Here is a 24,224-nt window from a genome sequence, read left to right on the forward strand (position 1 = left end):
GGAATATTTTGATATTTCTTTCCTGTATTTTCTGTTTGCACAGTCACATAATCACTTTAAGATGTTTTCTTGTTCATGTTTTTTGTTTGTTGCGGTTGCACTCGATTCAAGAGCCGAATGGCTCACAGGGCTATACCAAATAAATGAACTATGAACTGTGTACACACGCACAAGTGTGACGTCACTATGCGAGGCAGCGTCATTACCACGCGGATCTACACACACAGATGACGTCATCCCGGCGGTAGGCGGGAATGACGTCAGGGCCGGTTCTGGACTCGGGAGGCCACGAGGGTGGTGTGAGGCCGTGGCACTCTCTGTGACCCCGGCTGGACACGTGACTGGACCCCAGTGGGGGCCGCGGGCCTAAGGGGCACCTCGGGGGACACGTGGACAGGAGGGGGGGGGGCTTCGAGAGGGTTCTCGAAGGGAGGCGTGGCCGGGGCGGGGCCCGGGCACGCCGAGGCCCATATAAGCAGCCTCCTCACGAGGTTCGAGGCTGCTGCCCGTATCAAGAGCGAAGATGCATCGTGAAGACGCCAAGAAGAGTCAAGCCTCCAGTCAGCAGACCTGCCAGTAGCCCACCTGGCTGGGTCACGCTAGAGTATCTAAGAAGTGTGTGTTAGCTAGAGTAGGTCGGTGGTCACCACCCTATGTACAGTGTTATATTACCTACCGTTCTAATAAATAAGTGTTGCCTCCCAAGGAATTGTGTGTGCACATAATTGGAACCCACTACATATGTGCTACACATCCAAACTATTGTCGTAAAGAGAATTTCGTGCTCTAAATGAGCGTTACTGTGGTTCTCGTCTCCTGATTATATGGCGAGGGGGCTCAGATGATAGAGATGTGACGGTCTTTCTGAGCCAATGATGGAATTTCCTTATTCCTATGGCGGGGGCGAATTTATCCATATAACCACTGTCAACATCTGCACAAAGTGGTACTCAATTGCATTTCACTGGCGCCTATGTTGCATAACCAGGTTAATAAACAGGGCTGTGGCATGAACGTGTACAGATGGCCTAGGTCACAGGACAAGAATGTGTGGAGACGACCAGGAAAATATACTCAACAATGGTGGGGAAATGTCCAGGAAGAAAAATATATTTAATATTGAGTCAAACTACCTTGATTTGAAGCTTTCGTGACTGCAGGAATTACTCTTTGGTTCTTTCGGAAAAGTCACGTAGAAAGAAAATGAATTAAATAGAATATGTCGTTTCGATTGCAACACAAGCAGTCGTCATCACGTAGAACTAAGTTTGAGAGACAAAACAGAGACACGGAGACACACAGGCAGGCGCTTGTCCGTGCCTGTGTTTTGTCTCTCAAATTTAGTTCTACGTGATGACGACTGCTTGTGTTGCAATCGAAACGTCGTATTCTATTTAATGAATTTTCTTTCTACGTGACTTTACCGAAATAACCAAAGCGTTGAGTCAAACTACTTTACTCTGCTGTGCTAATCCAATGAATGCCCCCAGTCGCGGCAATATGGAAATTCCAGCCTGCCTCAGGGCCGCCAAAACTTTGACTTTGCTGTGCTGTGTGGTGTCACGACAGAAAAGCCGCTCTGCCGAGATCGGGGCCGTCGCTGTGCTGCTGCAGCCGAAGAGCCACCCGGCTCCCGTCACAGCGCTCCCCCCACCACCCCCCACATAAACACACGCACTCACGTAGAGCCTCGTGGGGAGGTCACCTGCCCCTGAGTTTTCACCCGAGGCCCCCCCCCCCCACTCGTGGGGGTGCTCCATGGTTTCTCAGGGCCAGGGAATTGGTAGCCCCCCCCCCCCAGGCCGAATGGCACTGCGGCGCCGTGGATTGACTTAAAATCGCATGACCACGGCGGGCTCAATGAGAACCGCAATGAAGAAAGCCAAAAAGCACACGCGGGCCAGCAGGCAGGTGGGGAGCGGGGCAGCGCAGGTTGATGCCTATGATGCGGTCGTGCACTCGGTTAAACAACGAGGGACGGGGCGTCGGAGAGGGGGGGGGGGACTAACCCAATTGGCCAGGGGCTAGCGGATTAGCGGCGCTTGGGCTGAAAGTGGGGACATAAAAGGGAGTGAGATTGGGAAGCAAGCTCTTTTTCGCTGGGGATCAACTGGAGAGAGGAATCGATGAGTCGTCATCTCCCTGCTTCTCGAATGTCCGTGAGACGGGTCAGAGAGCAGCCGGGTTCAGTTTCCCAGCAAAAGCCATGGGAAGCATCATCTTTCCGCGACCTCCAACACCACGAGGTCGCATAGTAAAGTACGAAGAGGAGAGGTAAGGCAAGGGGAGAAATCCTGAGAGAGAGAGAGAGCGAGAGAATAGAGAGAGGACAGGCCACTTGAGTATCAGACCATAGAGAGATAGGTTAGATCTGTCCTGCTGGCCCACACTGACACGGGTAGATTAACCCTAATTAAATAGAGAATAAACCACCAGTAGACACTAACCCGTGTCGTATTGTCTCTGTGAGTACGGGGAGGGAGGGGAGTGCATGGTGTGGTGAGCCTGTGCGTTGTGTGGTGTCTTGTGTTTGCGCACGAGCGCAATATTTTGCCGGCACGTGCGCGTTCGTCGTGCACGTGAACTGTGAGCCCGTGCGTTGTGGTGCCCCGCGTGTTCTGCCCGCGGGGGCACTCTCGCCGTTGCGCGGCTCGTGGTTGGCGTGTACGAGAGGGGCACCGTGGCGTATTTGCGAGGTGGTTAGAGCAGCTACTTAAATGATGCTTCTGCGAGGAGCGGCAGCGAGGGGGGGGGGGCACTAGAGGACGAGGAGTCGAGTGGCAGCAGCCCTAACAGCTGTCATTGTACTGTACAGCAGTTGTCACCGAGGTGAAATACATGACCGTACAAAATCTACACAACACATCGAGAATGTCACCACGCAATCCCATGCATATGTTTCTATTAATTTGAGAGGAGATCCATAAGAGGTTTTTTGGGAGGGTTAGAACGCGTAAATGTGTTGTTAAACCCGCCACCACACAGCAAATTAGTAAGGTTTGTCACGTAAACAAAACATGTCAATTAGTGACTAATTCAGCACACCGGTGTGTTGCAGAGTAAACCCACAACATTTGCTAATCAGCATGTTTTGTTTACGTGACAACCCTTATTAATTATTGGCTGTGTCGGGTGGTGGCGGGTTTAACGGCACATTAATATTTTCGCGATTTAACCCAAAAAAAACCCCTTTATGGATATTGGCCGCGAAAGCCTACTACGTGTTCAATTGCAAGGAGATGGCAGCACAGAAAGTTTGTTTTTATTTGTGCGGAGTATCGTACGCATGGTGGGTCTTCTCTGGTAATCTCCCACGTGAAGCTAAACTCTCATTAAATGGGATTCATGGCAGAGCATCCCAATGGAGCAAGAAGGCTCTTCTGAAAGATAGTCTTGAGACTCAACGTGGATCCTGGGTACAACGTATGACTGTTAAATGATAACCGAAAAACCGGTAACCCTTATCACTATTTATTACCGGTTACGGAAGTCTGAAACCGATTATCTTGTCATCTGGAGTCTCACGACCGACCGCCTTGTGCAGTTTCTCTGCTTTTTGTAACGTGCGCAGGCGGTTGGGGGCCGTCCATAAATGACGTCACGCACCTAGGGGGGGGGTGTTAGACATTTATGACGATGTGTGACAAGGGGGGGGGGTGGCGTTTGAGAAATGTGACGTCACATCAAAATGCGCAACTTTAAATAAATATAAACACGTTCTACTCAAATATACTTTTTAATAAATGTTCTCCTACATCAGAATGTAGCGCCACATTAAATACGCACAATGACAATAGTTTAAAGCGATTTTAAGCATGTTTTTGGGGGGGGCATAACTTTGTGACGTCATATTTGAGGGGGGTCTGACTCTTTGTGACGTCGTGTGACGAAGGCGGGGGTGGGTCAAAACTCGTCTAAAATCGCGTGACGTCATTTATGGACGGCCCCTTGTTGGATTACATCGCAGGATCGTGAGAAGTGCCAGCGGTTTGGGGAGGAGTGGGTGGGGGGCTTCGTCTAGCAGTGAATTGACAATGGGCGATGGCTTCAAACGTGCTTCATTCGGGAGGCGAGATTAAACAAAACTATCGAATCGTTCCAGCCTGTAATTTGAACACATTATTTGGTGACACTGCTGCTGTTGCGTTGGCAGTAGTACACAAGTAAAAAAAACACAAAGAAATACATCAACACCTTCGTCAGCAACAAGAAAGAAAAAATATAAAATAGGCGACGTTTCAGGCAAGTATCCTTCTTCATGGCACATCTGTGGTGATTAATGTCATCACCACGTGACGCACAGCTGACGCCTCGCGTGAGCTCGTCACGTGGCGCGACCCGAGCGGCGCATGCGCACTGTGCGCCCCCCCCCCCCATCGCTCCACCCCCACCGGTCCCGTCTCCCGTCGACTCACAAACACCCCCACGAAGTCACACACTTGGGCATCGCCCAGTAGTGCGCTCGTGCCATTGGCCGATTGAACGGACACATCGGCGGATCGCGTCCAATCGTGCGCGGGCTCGCCGGACACGTGCGCCGGCGCCGTCAACTAGAGCTCGCGCCAGGGGGGGGGGGGAGTGGGATGAGTGAGATCCTGGACGCGCTTCGAGGCGGAGGACGAGGAGGCGGCGGTAGTTGGGGCAGCAGCGGCGGCATCGGCGGTATCGGCGGCGATAGCGGAGCCTTGAACCCGGCGGCATGGCAGATCAGGCGACCGGCGGAGAGAACTGCGGGCCAAATGTGGACGGTGAGTAGCGGGGGGCCGCGGCGTGACGTGTAACCCCTGTCATTCGCCCCAGCGCCCCTCCCGACCCGACCATCATGCGGCCTACCGCGTCTCGGCCGGCCGAGGCGCCCCAAGACCCGGCCGCCTCCACTAGTCCAGGTCGGTGATTCACCCCGGCGGTCGGGATCGTGGGGGTAGACCCGTGACCCGAGCGTAGTGCTGCGCGTGGTATTTTATTTCCGGTTTGTTGTAATTCAATTGTGTTCTTTAAACATCGACCTTTGAAACGTTGCCGCGACGAGGCTATCTGCGTCTAGCCTTATACAGGACATGGTGGATAAAAGCCGATACTGTACATATATACATAATGTATTGCATTTTCTATGTTATTTGACCGTAATGTTATTACTAATCGAGGAAATCTTCACCCAGTCCAAAGACATTCCTGGAGGTTCCTTCTGCATTGCGATGTTTGGCCGGTTTCATTATCCGTGATGACTGTTTCGCTTAGTGGTTGAGGAAACCGGGTTACCTGGAGAGAGAGAGAAACTATCACCTCTCATTCCCAGCGAGATTTGGGAGTCTCACGATTCCCTACCCGATCATCAACTCTTTCCGCCAAAGTTCTGAAATTGATCGCTCAGGCGGCAAGCGATTGCTGTTGCTTGGAAGCTGTTCATGATTCGGCATCAGCCACAGTCAATCTGCTGCTGGTTTAAGGCCTCACAAAGCCGTCTCCTGTACAAATACACCAAATAATCTTGAATTGTAAATTCAAGATTCAGGGTCTTGGAAATTATTAGATTAAGGCTCGAACTAAGATAATTTAAGGCAATGGAAACAATACGCCGATTATAACCCAGCAAGATGCAAGACATTTATATTGTACAGTACTCAATTCATGACAAATGTATTGCTCAGGCAGTAGGTGATGCAGTAGGTGATGCTGTAGTTTTCTCCCCCCCGAAAGCGGAGACTGCGAGGTTCGTGGTCCAGGTGGTGATCAGGTCTAGCCTCGTGGCCTCACCTGGCCATTATAATGCCGATGAATACTCCTCGTGCGCGGACGAGGGATATTCTGGGAGCTACATGGAGACATCGGCAATCCACCATTAACTGGACCCACGTGTCATCGAAATATCAACTCAAAACGATCATAATGTGTGGTATGACTTTATGATGTTTTTACATGTTTCTTGTAGGACCTTTGTAAACTTTAACTTGGAAATTTTTGAACATTTTGGTAGTCTGGTAATGAGATACGTTTCTTTAACTGCAGGGAATCTACATGCAGTGTGGTTGCCACTATTGTAAGACGTGGAAGTGTTGCTGTATTATTAAGCAACTGACGAGGTGTGTCTTGGCTGCAGGATAATTGGAGCGAGGGTGCCGAGTTACAACTACCAAGGCAGAGTATATTATTCATGTATGTAATACAGCACAGGGTTCCAGCCACATTGGGGGAGTTCACAGATAGGCAAGGTAGGACTAAACTTGTCTCAAGCCTCTCGAATAATGCCTCAAGTTTTGAATAACGATTTAATATGAAATGTTCCGAAAATCACAGAGCCTCTTCTTGGGGTAATTGCTGAAACCAGCAATGACACTTTACAATACACAATGGAAGTTTATATTTTTAACCCTTTATTAATTAATCATTGTATGAAAGACATTTGACGCTGTGTCAGTCAGAATCCTTGTTTGACCATATTTCACGATGCCAGTCAGTGCAAGTTGGTGAAGGGGTTGGGCCCAGGGCTGGTGCTGATATCACTTTCCACTGATATTAGCCATAGCTGGGAATTAAACTTGGCTCCCCGGGTACATAGCATGGTGCGTTAACCACTGCGCCACTACCTAAATACTCATAATGGTTGTGTTATGTGATGAGTCATTATGAGAAAGTGTCAATTCTCTCACTGCTTTGGCGAGCATGGGACAAGCGCTCATCACCATTGGCAGCCCTGAGCCAGTGGTGGTAAATCCTTTTCTTTGGCAGGGGCTAATCTTTCTATTGGACTGGTTGAGTTGTTGAGGCATTTCCTAACTGGGAGCTGAATAGCACTTCCGTATAGGATGTCAGGCAGGCAGCCATACTCAAACATGAACCTTTTAGTTATAAAATAATAACTAACAATGTATATGGTTCACTTTTAGAGGTGACTGAGCATGCTAAAATTATAAATACAGTGTTGTCTCCTCACATTCTCCCACCTACCCAATTATTGCAACTCAGGTATTTGTAGTGATGATATGATTTGCAGGCCGTTTTGAAATGGAAGACCTAATGTTACCATGGGCTGGAGGTTCCCCACCCATTCTGTTTGACCCGGTAGATTTCCCACAAAGTGGTGCTGATTTTATTGAATGGAGGGATGATGGAATCAGTTGACACATGACCAGACCTTTGGCCCACGACCTTTCAACTGTAAATAGAGCACTCTCCCCACACGGCCACGCATCTCACTACAATCCATGCAACTTATCTATATTGTGAAATGATAACGTTTTTTTAAAATGTAGTTACGATTCACAGTAGTAAGTAAATCCAAAGAGGCACTGACCATGCAGTCCTTGGCTAGACCCCATTTAGACCATAGTGTTCAATTCTTGTGACAGCCGTACGTCTGCTAACTATGATAATTCATGCGAAACGGTTAAAAGTGAGCAACCAGAGCAAAGCCAGGTTTTCACTGGAAATGTAAGAGGAGAGAATTAATGGCCCAAAGGCTCTTTGTGTTGTAACATAGATGATTTAGAACGCTTGTGATGCAATTATTATTTCGCGTCACGTCAAGACAAGATACTGTAATGTCAACAGGGTAGAGCTTTCTCACTTTCTCTTCAGCTGTAGACAATTTTTGAGGGCAATGCTGCAGATTATTTAAAAGTAGGACACAAAATTAGCGTGGAGAAAAACATTTACTTGTGAGGAGTGTAAGCAACTGGGGACATGTTGTCTTGTTCACTTCTGAGTGCGTGTGACTATATTCACGTGGTTGTTCAGTTTTGTGGGATGAACACTATTAAAGGGTTTATGGTTCTACTATGTATAACCACATGTTACCATTAATAGCAGCATAAGAGCTGTATATATCGCTTTACTGGCAAGGATCGTGTGTGTAATTTGTGTTGCAGTGTGTGTTGTTGGCTTGAGAGGCTTGTAGGGCAACCTTGTCCACAGTACGGTGTTTGAGCACAGCTTCTCATTCCTACAGTGAAACCTGACATGAATACACATTACAATGTTTATTTGTATATCGTCTAAATTTGAGCACTTCCCAGGACACTGTACAGAATGTTTGGCATACTTATTTTATAGAGATCAAGAGTCATGTCGTAGGCAGAGGGGAAAACGGTAAGATCTTGATCTTGGTCTGGAACAGGGGCAGGGGGAGTACAAAGGTAATATTTACTTATGATTTGGATGTATTGCATGTAAGAATCGATTAATCATTACATGCATAATAAACAGAATAAAAATAAGATAAACACACTGGCACAACAACAGTTCCATTTCCCAGTTTACTCAATAATAACTTCAAATTTAACATTTTTATTCTATGGTAAATTATTAACTCGGATTTCCATCCCCAACTCCTTTTGGCGTTCTACCCTGAACCCGCTTGCCCGGCGTAGGTCACGACCCCTAGGTGGGGTGTAATCCGAGGAGAGCCGCTCGGTGAGCCCTCTTTTGGAACCGTGCAGCTCACGATGGAAAATAAACCCAGACGATTGTGACAAGGGCTGTCTCATTAATTGCGCTCATGGCCACGGCTTGACAAACCATTAAATAATACACGTGGCGTTTTGATCATATTGTAGCAGCGAGTGCTGCGTTACGATGCTGATGATGTAAAGTGCCTGCCCCAAGGCATGAGCATTAGACTTAATGTAATGGTGGGCCTCTGGTAACGTGTAATGTGCAATTGATATTGGCTCTTAAACCATCATTGCAGATGATGACAATACTTTTGGTTACTGTTTTTATGGCCCTGCCCCTGTAAAGAATTTGATTAATTCGTGTGACAATTTTTGAACTTCTGGCCACGGTCTGTTATTGAAAATTGTTCTGAATATTTGATTATCTGGAAGAGAAAGTGTGAGTCGCAGCCAAGAAACCGAACTTGTCCAAGAGGACGTAAGGACGTCAGCCAATGAGACGTAGTTAATAAATCGGCTCATGTCCAGTTGTAAAGTAGATTATTATTATCTAAGGGTCGTGAGATTGTGGGTATTGGAGGCATTCATTCAGCAGTGAATTCACCATTGCTGCTGCTGCTGATAATGAGAAAGTCCTCTGATGTCTTACAGTCTCATCATATATTTTTTCTGTTAATAACTCATAATTGGAAGATCGGTGCTCGAGAGAAGTCATGGCTGCTGCATAAAAGAGGGTGTTCGGTCAAGTGAGGCTGCCACAGTTTACTAGACACAAGTAAAATTAAAACGTAGCTGTTAGTAAAGCTGGGCTTGTACAGAACACCTGGTTAGTTGGAATAATGGCCAATGGTCAAGAATAACAGGGCAGTGGCAGCCAAGGAATGTGACGCATCAGAGAGGACGTCCACCCGAGGATGTGGAGTGATGAAATCTGCTTGTGTACATAAGTGCTCAATGGATTATTACAGTACAAAGATGGCGATGGTTTAAGGAGGCCTTTATCCAGCAGTGGATTAACCACGGATGATGATGAAGATGATGATAATGATGATGATAATGATGGTGAAATCAAACACACTCGGCATGTTCATTAACACTGCAATAACAGAACTATATATACAATAGGTTGACTTTTCAGACGGTGGTTCTTTTTTAAAGCAGAGGGCAAAGAGACTGATTGGCATAGATAGAGCCTGCACTTTGCTGAACGTCGAGCCTCCTCGTAATGAAACATTCATGAGTGGGCCAACCAAGCTATACTCTTTGTAATCTAATCAGCCTGCTGAGTGATGATTTAATGCAGCCAGCAGAGCTTCTATTCAATTGCATCAAGCGTTCAATTCTCGCACCTACATATCTGGGCACTAAAGGAATGCGAAGCATTGGGTAATTTCCAAAGAGTTATGTACAGTGCAGCACACTCGTCATGTCAATATCATAATCGTGAAATCCACTATAAGTGTATGACAGTCCGCATAGCTCATTTCAAGGGTGTGCGCCTCGAAAATCTGGTATGGCTGGATGTTTGGGAATGATGAGTGGGTGTAGTGCCTTGTCAAGTAGAGGCAAGTGTAAGTTCTCATGTGGGTAGAGTGGGTAGAGAGCTTCTCAGAATATGCACGATACCACCACTTTTCCACGCAATACCACAATTGAGCGGGGGTGGCCGGTGATCAGTGGGCACTGTTAGGTACACTTATCAAGTTTATTTATTCCAGAAAACTGGACAACGGAGCTCTCGGTGCTAGATTACAGCAGTGAGAATGACAACATAACAATGTTGTCATTCATTCTGTTGGGTCTCTCACAGCCAGCCCCTCGTCATAATAAAATTCTGGCGGTCGGTCTGCTTCAGCAAACCTCAGAGCCAGTCCACCGTGAATAAATTAAATAACATCCACGCCAACGAGGTCTTTTTCTTCAACACTGCTTCCTCTTGTGCTCGTTCAGAACCGCTAAGCTGCTTGTGAATGCGCGGAGCAGAATTCCAGAGGAGAGTGCAGTTGGGACCGTAGAGCTCTCTGTTGATGGCTGCGACCAGAGTTGAGGTTTTCCTTGCGTTCAGGAACACCGTGTGATTGTAGACTGTTCCCGAGCGTAGCAGAGTTTTCAGTTGATGCAGTGCGACCCACTGCGGGGTTATTATTTACGTCGTTAGTTCACGGGACACTGGCCGCAGATTGTTGGTTATGAAGTAGAATATTGCCATGGACAGAGAGATGTGCTGTCCCTATAATGCCCCTAGAGAGGAGGAGATTTCCTGCAGAATAGAGTTGCACGCCCTCGTCCCATCTTGATGGGCTGGTTGTAATGCATGCCTATTTTTATGGAAAGTGGAAATGCCTATGCCACATGTTAAGGTGTGGATAGTAGGCATGTAATGATGCATCAATTCGTTATGCTCATGATACATATATCGGATCATTGTGTAGTGGCATAGTGCTAGCTGCTGGCGAAAAAGGGGAACCGCGGTGTACGGCATTACTGAAGCCAGCAGGCCACGATATACACGAGAGGGGGACATCTAGGGGAAAGGTCACAGACGGGGCCCATCGGAAGCCTCTGGAACAGTGGTTCTTAACCTTGTTGGAGGTACCGAACCCCACCAGTTTCATATGCGCATTCACCGAACCCCTCTTTAGTGAAAAATAAAATGTGATTTTTTTCAAATTCAAGACATAGATATGTTTTTTACTGGTACACAAAATGAGCCATGCATGAACATTACCTTGTTCAAAGAATAAAACCAACACAATGCATAAACTCACAACAAATTACATACCTGGAAATCAATGTGACTTCTGCTGTTGCCTTTGAGAGATCAGTTCAGATATGCGTGGCTTCACCTTGGCAAGTGCCACTCTCATGTCATTTTCACAGCAAAGTCTGTTCCTTTTCTTCGTTTTTATGTCCAGCATCCTCGAAAAGGATTGCTCACAAAGATATGTTGTAACAAATGGTATAAACAAATCCAGGGCTTTCTTAGCAATAACTGGATACTTGTTCATTTGTCGACACCAAAACGTTGAGAGCGTTGTTGTTCTGAAGAGTTGCTGTTGAACCTGGCTCTGCTGAATTTCAATGATTTCGTCGAGGAATTCATCATTGACATCTGCTGTTTCAACAGCAAACGTGAACGGCTGTCTCACCCATGCTGGATATGACTCTCTTGTAGGGAAATATCCGTCGAGAGACTTTGCAAGCTCATCTAAGTGCGTGGCAATTGTTTGCTTCAGTTCCGTGGATACAGAAATATCTCCGATTCCAGATACATCTTCGATCTTACTTGCACAGTCGTCCAGAAGCGGGAAGTTTGCGAAGTTATTGTTCTCTGTTCGTCGTTTCCATAACGGTAGCTTTTTTTGAAAAGCCTTCAGGTGTTCTTCCGCTTCCATGATATTGACTCCACCACCCTGCATCTGCTGATTGAGATGATTGAGAGCTGCGAATATATCAGCCATGTACGCTAAAATGAGAATAAACTCAGGATTTTTGAAGCAATCTGCATGGCAGTGTTGGTGCTCTTGCAAAAACAGGGCTTATTCCACACGCATGGCAAAAACACGATTCAGCACCTGTCCCCGGGATAACCACCGAATATTAGAATGGAGCAGAAGTACCTCAAATTCAGAGCCCATTTCTTTACACAGCTCACTGAAGATGCGGTGCCTCAGAGCACTTTTTCGCACATAGTTCACACATTCCACCACAGTTTTTAATACTTCTGCCATTTTTGGAGGTAAGGTTTTTGTTGCCAACGCATGCCTGTGCAGAATACAATGCGTCACAATGATGTGTGGTGCATCGGCCTTTACTAGCGCACCAAAACCAGACTTTCTTCCCAGCATGACTGGAGCTCCGTCCGTACAAACTGCAGAAACCATATCCCATGAAAGATTGTTGTCTCTGAAGAAGTCATCCACAAGCTTCTTCACATCGGCTGCCTTCGTTGTTGTTGTAAGAGGCTTACAAAATAAAAACTCTTCTTTTATCATGTCGTCTTTCACATAGCGTACAAAAACAGCAAGCTGGCTTAGATCAGAAACGTCTGTGGTTTCGTCGAGTTGAAGGCTGAATTTTGCCGGGCTTGAAATCAGATCCGCGACTACTTGAGCCAAGATGTCTTTACTCATGTCTTCTATTCTGTCACTGACGGTGTCATTTGAAAGGGGAATTTGGGATAATTTACCTTCGGCCGCTGTTCCGAGTATCAGATTCGCCATCTTTAATGCAGCTGGTTTCACAAGTGTTTCACCAATGGTGTGTGACTTGCCCTGCTTTGCGATCAGGTAAGCAACTTCGTACGATGCTGTCAGGATCGGTTTGTTAACAGGTACAAATCCAAGAGCAGGCAGAGTGGCCCTTTCATCAAATCTGGCTCTCTTCACCCTGAATTCAGCAAGTGTTGTGTTCTTGTATTCCCCGTCTCCATGCAGCTTCAAGAAGTGTTCCTTTAGTTTTGCCGGTGCAAGACTAGAGTTGCTCAACTTGGCGTTGCAAATCATGCAGATAGGACGCTCACTCCCATCATGTTCCGTGATACATGAGAATCCATGTTGTACATATTTGTCCGACCACTTTCTTCTTTTGCCCGACATAGTTAGTATGGATAAAATATTAAAGAAATCACACGACGTACGACAACAACAGTCACACGTTGACTACTGAGTATGCACTAAATTCCCCGCAGCGCTGATTGGCCAAGCAGTGTAGCATGATCATCTGCAGCCAGTGATGGCCAAGCGGGCCGTGTGTGTCATCACAAATTTACACAATAATTCAAGTGTGTCCGGACCTCCGTGGCGGGGGCTCTGCCGAACCCCTGAGATCGACTCACCGAACCCCTGGGGTTCGATCGAACCCAGGTTAAGAACCACTGCTCTGGAACCCGCTAGTAGGTTCCAGAGAAGGGGCGTGGCCGGGGCGGAGCGAGGCCACGCTGAGAGTATAAGAGGGGCCACTTTGAGGGACCTTGGGGCTGTTGCTGGAAGTGGGATCCCCGTCGTGCTGTTCAAGATCGTTGTTACCATCTCGTCGCTGTCGTCTGGTCGCCATCGTCACTGCCGCCTTCACTCGATATAGCGCTGCTAGATAGTTGGCTGTCTCCATTCAGTGCCGTCAGTGTTAGACGGTTAGTGTTGTGTGTAGGCTAGCAACAGTAATAGTGTGTACCCACGTAGAGTTGTGTATAGGCTAGCGACTGTAGGGTGTGTATTATCCCGATGGTGATCGTTAAATAAAAGAATTGCCTCCAAGTCTCCCTGTCTCCGAGTTCAGTCACTACATTGGGCGACAGAAGTGCTAAGAAAAATAAAATTCGTCATGTTAAAAGCAGCGAAAAGGAAGAGCCCACCGGTAGTGTCCTCGGAAGACGACGGCGACGTCACCCCCTCAACAGCCCCAGGATCCGGGACCCCGGTCATCTGTCCCGAGGCTGCGGCACCTGCAGAGCAGTGGGAGCAGGACGCCGGCCCCTCGCAGCCGCCGGCCGACGAGGGGCGGTGTATTATCCCGATGGTGATCGTTAAATAAAAGAAGTGACTGCAAGTCTTACTGGCTCCGAGTTCAGTCACTATAATTGTATGGGAATCTTATTATTTAAGAAGCATGCATGTAACATTCAAATTTGATCCAAACTTTACGTACCAAACATTTCAAAAGGAAACGTGGTACAAACGAGTCTAAAAACAAGACGTAACCTGTTCTTGAATTTATTTATGACCCAGAATCACTTGAGTTCCTACAATTGCATTGAGGTTGGGTGCGGGGAAGGTAAGTTGTCGCATGCCTCAACATGCCAAAATGTGAAAACATAGTCCGTGTCTTCAACGTGACTTACGACATGTGATTGAGTTTTTATCATGATCGGAAACCTTGGTGTCTCAGTCCCCATGATCACGGTCGAGATAACGGAACACGGAGCAAGACGGCTCGAACAAGCCGCCCGTGCGTGTGTTTGTGTAAAAAAACACGGCCTCGTACTTTCCCTGCTCTGTCGGTCTTCTCCATCATGCGAGGACAAAATGAGACCCTGGCTTCTCTTTACCTTCACGAAGCGGCCACTTGGAGAACGCCACCGAGTTAGACCCAACACAGGCCGCAGGCACTTTGACACGCCCAGGCTGATGCACTGCAAGCTGCTAGGAATGTGACTGCTCATGGATTTGTCATTTTAAAAAGGAATTTTAAGATGCATGCGCCGAGCCATGTTTGTGAGAATATTATTATTATTATTGTTTTATGAAAATTAAAACTGTGAAAGGAAGATAAGCAGAGACAGAGGACAAAATGAGACCCTGGCTTCTCTTTACCTTCACGAAGCGGCCACTTGGAGAACGCCACCGAGTTAGACCCAACACAGGCCGCAGGCACTTTGACACGCCCAGGCTGATGCACTGCAAGCTGCTAGGAATGTGACTGCTCATGGATTTGTCATTTTAAAAAGGAATTTTAAGATGCATGCGCCGAGCCATGTTTGTGAGAATATTATTATTATTGTTTTATGAAAATTAAAACTGTGAAAGGAAGATAAGCAGAGACAGAACATACAAATGCGATCGTGCAAGCAATACAAGAAGCAGTTAAGTTCAATTGTGCCCTCAAAATTGTGACAATTTGAAATGTAAAGTTGCATCATTATTCATTTGAACTAATTATTTTGTTCGAGATACACGAGTGGAATTGTGCATGTGAGAATGTGTTTTTTTAAAGATTTGTGAAGATCATATGCAAACAATGGACATGTGTTATACTCATAAGATGTTTAGGCTTATGGAGCAATATAAGACTTTACAAGGTACAAGAATACACAAATGACAATTACAAATGATGGTGTAAAAACACGATATTAAAAGTCATAGAATTGATCATTCATAAGATTGCGTTGGTGGGTGAATTGTTACGTCCCCAGTTACAATGCATGGAATCACCAGTCAAGGAACGCAGGTCTCTTGCAATTGAAGACTATCCTGGGCTCTTATGCGCTCACCTGGTTATACAAAAATAAACTTGGAACATGAACAATGGGTGATTATTTATATGCCCATGAGAGCCGCCACTCTTGAGGCTGCTCTGTGACTGAAGTTATCCATTCGGTGGCTGCGAGTTACAAGGAGCCCCCTCCGCTGCCTCCACAGAGCTCCAGCGGCGCGTCCGCGAGCTGGAGGAGAGCCAGGCGGCGCTTCTTAAAGAGAAGCAGCAGCTGGAGGCCGACTTCAGCCAGAAGAGAGCCAAGTTCAAGGAGCTGTACCTCGCCAAGGAAGGTGAGCAGACGGAATTTTAGATTGAGATGGCACGGACAGTGGTGGCACAGTCTGTTTTTCTGGCCGTTAGGTGGGGCCGCATGTTTCAACTGGGTACTGCACGCAATGTAAAACGTATGACCTAATCACCCGTAAAGCACCCGGTATCATCTGATGCTGGAAGCTAAGTAGGGTTGAGCCTGGATAAGCGCTTGGAGGGGCGATCACATTGTGTGCCGCGGGGGCCTATGCTTTGGGTAGCGAAAGGCAAGAGTGGCACATTTCATTATTGTGTTCTACTTCTCTGCTGCGACGTCTATGCGATCTGCCTGTAGGGCTATATACCCCCCACAACCCACGTGGTTTGTGGAGGCCGTCATTCAGCAGTGGATTGACAAAATGGCTGTATATGTGCGCACACTGCTCAGTGCTCGAAGTGCCAATTTTCCAAAGATTAATGAGGTTGAATATGATGTAAATGCATGCTCCTGGAGCCGGATGGTTGTAGTGGATGAGCAGACAGTGGAAGTCTGCTTGTCAACTTTCCAACAACTTTTGGATCCAGCAGAAGAAAATAAATGATGGCGAGGCATCATGAAATTACCAGCCATGTCCGAGATGATGTCTTAATATTGATATAACCTAATTTGGGGGGAGGAGGCAGAAGGCTTCTAAGCAGCCGCCAAGAGTGTGTAACCGCTGGCCAATGGTGACCAAGCATGTGTCGGTGTGTCCGCCGCGGCCTGCACACAGATGAACTGAAGCACAGCCAAGCACAGCTGACGACCGCGCAGGAGGAGGTGGAGAACATCAAAGCGGTCGCCACGGTGACGGAGAGCACCAAACAGGAGGCGCTGGATCACGTCCGCGGACAGTGGCAGGAGGAGGTGGCCTCGCTGCAAGCTGCCATGAAGGGTGAGTGTGACGCGGTCCGGTCGGAGCGTCGAGCTGGCACCGCCGAGATCCTGGGTTAAATTCAGGCAGTGTGGTTTCAGCCTAGTTACAAAACACACATTACTAGATTTTTTTTTGTTCTGCACCTAATTTGACTAAAAAATATATTAGTCCGTCTCTCATATGGTAGAGCTGGTGGGAAAGCGCTGCTCTTTCTTTCCTGGACCAGATGTCACTTGAATGTTTTTCAGAGGTATCTCTGATATCCGTTTCTGCAGGCCGTTTTCTAACAAAGGGTTGCAATGCCCTGGGAGATAAAATTGGAGGATAAAATATTTTAGTGTTTTTGTAAATTTACGCTTTGTGGCGAATGGTAGCTGTTGTTTTTCTTGTTATACGGGTGCTGGGCCACACCACTTTCGTTTGTCAAGCCAGCCTTTATAGGTGCTCGCTTTACAACACTTCCACCAACATCTTACACAGCCGTCGGTTGAGATCTTTGTCTTTATTTGTGTGGAACTGGTCGATAACGTGGTGCGGGTGCCGTGCTGTGCGCGTGCCACAGAGACGCTGGGAGACTACGAGATGCAGTGGCACGCGAAGCTGGATTCGGAGCGAGCGTCGTGGGCGCAGCACAGGGAGAGCTGGGAGCGCGAGCTTGCGGACCTCCGTCGACAGCTGGCTGAGAGCACCCAGGAGGAGAACCTGGAGACGGAAATGAAGAAGGTATAATGGGCAGGGTGGGCTGCAGGCACGCAGATCCAGAGAGAGTGGGCTACGGGAGAGCAGGAAGTGTTATTCATAATAAAGGTTTGGGTTAGATCGCGTTATTTATAAATGTCATAACCCTCCACCACCCGACACGGCCAAACAGTAAAAAATGTGTCACGTTCACTACTTTAGCCCACCGGTGTGTTGAAGAGTGAATCCACAACATTTACAGTTTGAGTACGACGTTTCGCTGGTAATTACGTCCAGCTTCATCGGGCAATTCGCCAGAATGGTGAAGTCCTCGCTTGCTCCCGGTCTTAAATAGAGCAGCAGGGTGACGTCATCATTTAACATATTCAGGTGCTTCGCGATTTTAGGCGGGGGTGGGGGGGGCTATTGTAATTATATAATCGATTGGTAATCAGTCAATGGTTAGGATTAGTAATGAGTTGTAGATTAGTAATCAGTTGTAATGTGTGTTATTGTGATTATATGCTACGTTAGTAATCCGTTAATTAGTATGCGTTTCCCCTATAAGGAATTGTAGTATGTATTATTTAATAATACGCTTCCAAGCCGCACTAAGCCTGTAGCTGTCAGAGCGATTAAAGTTATTTCTCTCAATTTCAATGGATTCTCTAATTAGTCTTTGCCAGTAATAATTCGTTTTACACAACACTTCAACGTTATCAAAATAAATTGAATACGTTAAATGATGACGTCACCCTGCTGCTCTATTTAAGACTGGGAGCAAGTGAGGGCTTCACCATTCTGGCGAATTGCCCGATGATGCTGGATGTAATTACCAGCGAAACGTCGTACTCAAACTGTAAATGTTGTGGATTCACTCTTCAACACACCGGTGGGCTAAAGTAGTGAACTATTTGTCCTTTGTAAACGTGACACTTTTTTACTGTTTGGCCGTGTCGGGTCGTGGAGGGTTACGACACATTTATAAATAACGCAATCTAACCCAAAAACCTTTATTATGAATAATATTGGTCGCGAAAGCCTAGGAAGTGTTATATGAATTGTTATAAATGCTATCGCTTTGCAACACATTGTCTATCCGTAGAGAGTATTTGGCTGCTATACATTTCCACGTTATATGCCACTGTTGAGCTATCATTTGTGGCCAGGGCACTTCTGAAAAAGAGCTATCTGTATAGGTCAGTGGGCCTTACCTGATCAAATAAAAAATTGTTTAAAAGTAAAATTTACTGCTCGATGAAGGTCTCCCCCATGCCGTGTCGGCAATGTGGGGGGGGGGAGGGTTGCGCATTATGCTAACCACTTGTGCCATTTAAATGACACAGCCAATGAACAACAGAACGTGGACTGAAATAAATGATGATAATGCTGCTGGTGATTATTTCTAAAAATGTGGGGAAGAGTGGATGTGAATTAATTATAAATGCACTATTCAACAGAAGGAAATAAGCGATGATGAGGTGTGATGACATCACCGGCATTGGGCATGATGATCTCTTGAGCTTTTTGGTGGAGACACAGGAGCGCGAAAAGCGTTTTAGCGGCGAGAATGATGGTCGGCTTTACGAAGGGCAAATGATGGGACGGTGACGTCGTTGGCGAGCGGCGTTAATGGAGGGGGTCCACCTCTGGGACGTGCTCGTGGGAGGCTGATGACGAGAGCTGTCACCGTGGCAACCGCAGGCGCAGGAGGATGCGGAGAAGCTGCGCTCGGTCGTCATGCCGATGGAGCAGGAGATCTCGAGCCTTAAGTCGCGACTGACAGCCGCCCAGGAGCACGCGCGTCAGCTCGAGGACTCGCGGGTGAGCCCCTGTCCTCGTGCCGAGAACCCAAGCCCCCTGTCGTGCCATGGGATCGATGGCAGAGACTGCACATAGGCACTGTGTAGTCACAATTTGAGCTCTGTGCATCGCTGCGCTCCAACCACTGCCCATCCATCCCCAGGTATCGCAGACAGCGTCGCAGGCGGAGGAGGCCGAGTCTCGCGAGGAACTGGGCGATAAGGTGCGTGCTCCTCTTACTGCTCTATCTACATGGCCTGCACAAGAACCCGCGCATTTTACTCACCGACTCTGTGTGTGTGTGTGTGTGCGCATCTGACGCCACCCGTAACTCCTTCCGCTGGGGCTGCCCCGGCTCTTTGTCTCCTCCTTGTGCGCCGTGGCCAGGTGAAGGAGCTGAACCATTACCTGGAGACGGAGAAGGCGTGCCGCACCGACCTGGAGATGTACGTGGCCGTACTCAACACGCAGAAGACCGTGCTGCAGGAGGACGCCGAGAGGCTGCGTCGCGAGCTGCACGAGGGTGCGCATCCCGACACGCCATTTCGTGCGGCAGACGGCCAGTCTGACAGTGGTGTCATAGTTGAACAGTCGCGTAATAGCGTCACCATGTTCTAAGTATGTTGTTGAGCACGTGATTGCCAATGCTGGAATCGGCACACAATTGGGTTTTTATTTAAAGTTTGAGGGGTAACTCTGCTTATGGAGGAGGTGCGCGTGTGTGTGCGTGCCGCGCAGTGTGCCGTCTCCTGGAGCTAGAGAAGCAGCAGCACGCGCAGCTCAAGCAGACGTGGCACCGTGCCAACGACCAGTTCCTGGAGAGCCAGCGTGCGCTGGTGCGTGACGCACGGCGTCTGCAGGCGGTGCTCACCGCAGAGCAGCTGCGCCAGGTGGAGGCGCGCCGGCGCAAGGAGCAGGTGCTGCCATCACCACCACCACCACCACCGTTGTTACCAACATCACTCTGCCACTGCCAACAGTGCTGCCAACGCCATCGCCACACGACCACCATTAACACCATTATCACTACTACCACCACCACCTTCACCATCATACCCACCATTGTCTCCAACGTACCCACTGTCATCGCCACCACCATCAACGCCAAAACCACCACCACCAATACCACCTCTACTACTGTCACCATCACCAACGCTGTGGTTACCACCATCACAATCACCACCACTACCATCATCACAATCACCACCACTACTATCATCACAATCACCACCACTACCACCATCACAATCACCACCACTACCACCATCACAATCACCACCACTACCATCATCACAATCACCACCACTACCACCATCACAATCACCACCACTACCACCATCACAATCACCACCACTACCACCATCACAATCACCACCACTACCACCATCACAATCACCACCACTACCACCATCACAATCACCACCACTACCATCATCACAATCACCATCACTACCATCATCACAATCACCACCACTACCATCATCACAATCACCACCACTACCATCATCACAATCACCACCACTACCATCATCACAATCACCACCACTACCACCATCACAATCACCACCACTACCACCATCACAATCACCACCACTACCACCATCACAATCACCACCACTACCATCATCACAATCACCACCACTACCATCATCACAATCACCACCACTACCATCATCACAATCACCACCACTACCACCATCACAATCACCACCACTACCACCATCACAATCCCACCACTACCACCATCACAATCGCCACCACTACCACCATCACAATCGCCACCACTACCACCATCACAATCGCCACCACTACGACCATCACAATCGCCACCACTACCACCATCACAATCGCCACCACTACCACCATCACAATCGCCACCACTACCACCATCACAATCGCCACCACTACCATCATCACAATCGCCACCACTACCATCATCACAATCGCCACCACTACCATCATCACAATCGCCACCACTACCATCATCACAATCGCCACCACTACCATCATCACAATCGCCACCACTACCATCATCACAATCGCCACCACTACCATCATCACAATCGCCACCACTTCCATCATCACAATCGCCACCACTACCATCACAAACGCCACCACTACCGCCATCACAATCGCACCACTACCACCATCACAATCGCCACCACTACCACCATCACAATCGCCACCACTACCACCATCACAATCGCCACCACTACCACCATCACAATCGCCACCACTACCACCATCACAATCGCCACCACTACCATCATCACAATCGCCACCACTACCATCATCACAATCGCCACCACTACCATCATCACAATCGCCACCACTACCATCATCACAATCGCCACCACTACCATCATCACAATCGCCACCACTACCATCATCACAATCGCCACCACTACCATCATCACAATCGCCACCACTACCATCATCACAATCGCCACCACTACCATCATCACAATCGCCACCACTACCATCATCACAATCGCCACCACTACCATCATCACAATCGCCACCACTACCATCATCACAATCGCCACCACTACCACCATCACAATCGCCACCACTACCACCATCACAATCGCCACCACTACCACCATCACAATCGCCACCACTACCATCATCACAATCGCCACCACTACCATCATCACAATCGCCACCACTACCATCATCACAATCGCCACCACTACCATCATCACAATCGCCACCACTACCATCATCACAATCACCACCACTACCATCATCACAATCACCATCACTACCATCATCACAATCACCACCACTACCATCATCACAATCACCACCACTACCATCATCACAATCACCACCACTACCATCATCACAATCACCACCACTACCACCATCACAATCACCACCACTACCACCATCACAATCACCACCACTACCACCATCACAATCACCACCACTACCACCATCACAATCACCACCACTACCATCATCACAATCACCACCACTACCATCATCACAATCACCATCACTACCATCATCACAATCACCACCACTACCATCATCACAATCACCACCACTACCATCATCACAATCACCACCACTACCACCATCACAATCACCACCACTACCACCATCACAATCACCACCACTACCATCATCACAATCACCACCACTACAATCATCACAATCACCACCACTACCACCATCACAATCACCACCACTACCACCATCACAATCCCACCACTACCACCATCACAATCGCACCACTACCACCATCACAATCGCCACCACTACCATCATCACAATCGCCACCACTACCATCATCACAATCGCCACCACTACCATCATCACAATCGCCACCACTACCATCATCACAATCGCCACCACTACCATCATCACAATCGCCACCACTTCCATCATCACAATCGCCACCACTACCATCACAAACGCCACCACTACCATCACAAACGCCACCACTACCACCATCACAATCGCCACCACTACCACCATCACAATCGCCACCACTACCACCATCACAATCGCCACCACTACCACCATCACAATCGCCACCACTACCACCATCACAATCGCCACCACTACCATCATCACAATCGCCACCACTACCATCATCACAATCGCCACCACTACCATCATCACAATCGCCACCACTACCATCATCACAATCGCCACCACTACCATCATCACAATCGCCACCACTACCATCATCACAATCGCCACCACTACCACCATCACAATCGCCACCACTACCACCATCACAATCGCCACCACTACCACCATCACAATCGCCACCACTACCACCATCACAATCGCCACCACTACCACCATCACAATCGCCACCACTACCACCATCACAATCGCCACCACTACCACCATCACAATCGCCACCACTACCATCATCACAATCGCCACCACTACCATCATCACAATCGCCACCACTACCATCATCACAATCGCCACCACTACCATCATCACAATCGCCACCACTACCATCATCACAATCGCCACCACTACCATCATCACAATCGCCACCACTACCATCATCACAATCGCCACCACTACCATCATCACCACAGGAGCACTTTCTGACTTCCCATCTGGGAGGTTTTCTGGCAGGCGGGTCTGGTTAGCTGGTTGGCTTAGATTACTGCACAGTGGTACCTCGGTATACGTCGTTAATTCGTTCCAGAAGGTAGGAGGACTTATACCGAAAGTGACGTCTATACCAAACGAATTTTTCCCATAAGAAATAAAGGGAAAGGAAATAATCCATTCCAGAGTATAAGAAATTATATTTTTTATGGCATAGTATACATTAATAGGGTTGTATAACATAATGTAAACACTACTTATTACTAAAATGCATACATACATTAAAATGCATGCATAAATAAAATAAATAAATTATATCACTTTACTTTAGCCTACGAGGATGATGGTGAGGAAGGGGAGGAGGAGGAGATGTTATTTTTTGGAAGGAGAGGCTCACCTTGTTTGAGTTTTACTAAAAACCTGTCCATTTAAGTTTGTTTTTGCCTTCTTCTAAGAATGAACAAGATCTACAGGCAGACTGAGGAGCGGCGCTTTGTTTCAGTCATGAACGGGGTATACTGTACACGGGTACGCGGTGACTCATCCCGACCCATACAAGTTCTAGCAAGCGTGTTGTATCCCAAAGCAAGACGTCGTATCCCAAGACATTTTGTTCTCGTCAAAACACGACGTGTACCAAATTCGACGTATTCCAAAGCGGTCGTATACCGAGGTACCGCTGTATGTGTGTGGGGCTACATGTTGGGCAGCAGAGGGCAGTACAGCGAAATCAGTTGTGCTGTAATTTCGTGCACTCATCTCCATGCTCCTCATCTTCACCAACCCACACTAATGGTTGAGTTGATGCGTGGTGGATTGCTTCAGTGCCACTGTTAAACTTTCTGAGTTCACTAAACTGCGGTCGATGGTCTCTGCTCAGTGTTTCTGCAATCGCACGCTCGGCCTTCTTTGAGTTTTTCACTCTTGAAGGTCGTAGTGGGCGGGTCTGCCGTGAGACGTGCAGATGTCATTTAATGTGGACCACAGTTTCCAAGGTAGATTAAATGCCGGAGGTTCTTTTGTGAGATTATGTAAACACTTTGACCGACACACAGACAGACCTTACCTGTACAGGTTAAGTAAACTGCTGAGAGATTATTGGGCCTTTAACAAGTGAACTTTATTTAAA

At 47.8% G+C, this 24,224-nt stretch overlaps 1 protein-coding gene across 2 annotated transcripts in view; it reads left to right on the forward strand.

Annotated features, from left to right (window-relative positions):
• The first annotated feature begins 4,566 nt into the window (after window positions 1-4,566).
• RABEP1 (rabaptin, RAB GTPase binding effector protein 1) overlaps window positions 4,567-24,224 on the forward strand; it is a 29,513-nt gene continuing 9,855 nt past the window's right edge. The window contains exons 1-8 of one of the 2 annotated variants that reach the window (XM_076072563.1): window positions 4,567-4,748; window positions 15,527-15,652; window positions 16,385-16,546; window positions 17,091-17,251; window positions 18,911-19,030; window positions 19,173-19,232; window positions 19,397-19,532; window positions 19,748-19,926. In XM_076072563.1, coding sequence (XP_075928678.1) covers window positions 4,700-4,748; window positions 15,527-15,652; window positions 16,385-16,546; window positions 17,091-17,251; window positions 18,911-19,030; window positions 19,173-19,232; window positions 19,397-19,532; window positions 19,748-19,926 — 993 coding nt within the window. In that variant the 5' untranslated portion in view covers window positions 4,567-4,699. Of the gene's footprint in view, window positions 4,749-4,777; window positions 4,887-15,526; window positions 15,653-16,384; window positions 16,547-17,090; window positions 17,252-18,910; window positions 19,031-19,172; window positions 19,233-19,396; window positions 19,533-19,747; window positions 19,927-24,224 lie in introns of those variants that run through there. The other variant, XM_032967483.2, reaches the window with a different exon arrangement.

This window comes from Petromyzon marinus, chromosome 38 (genome assembly GCF_048934315.1).
Source record: "Petromyzon marinus isolate PM22_M1 ecotype Great Lakes invasive population chromosome 38, UKy_Petmar_22M1.pri1.0, whole genome shotgun sequence".
In the NCBI taxonomy this organism is placed as follows: Eukaryota; Metazoa; Chordata; class Hyperoartia; order Petromyzontiformes; family Petromyzontidae; genus Petromyzon; species Petromyzon marinus.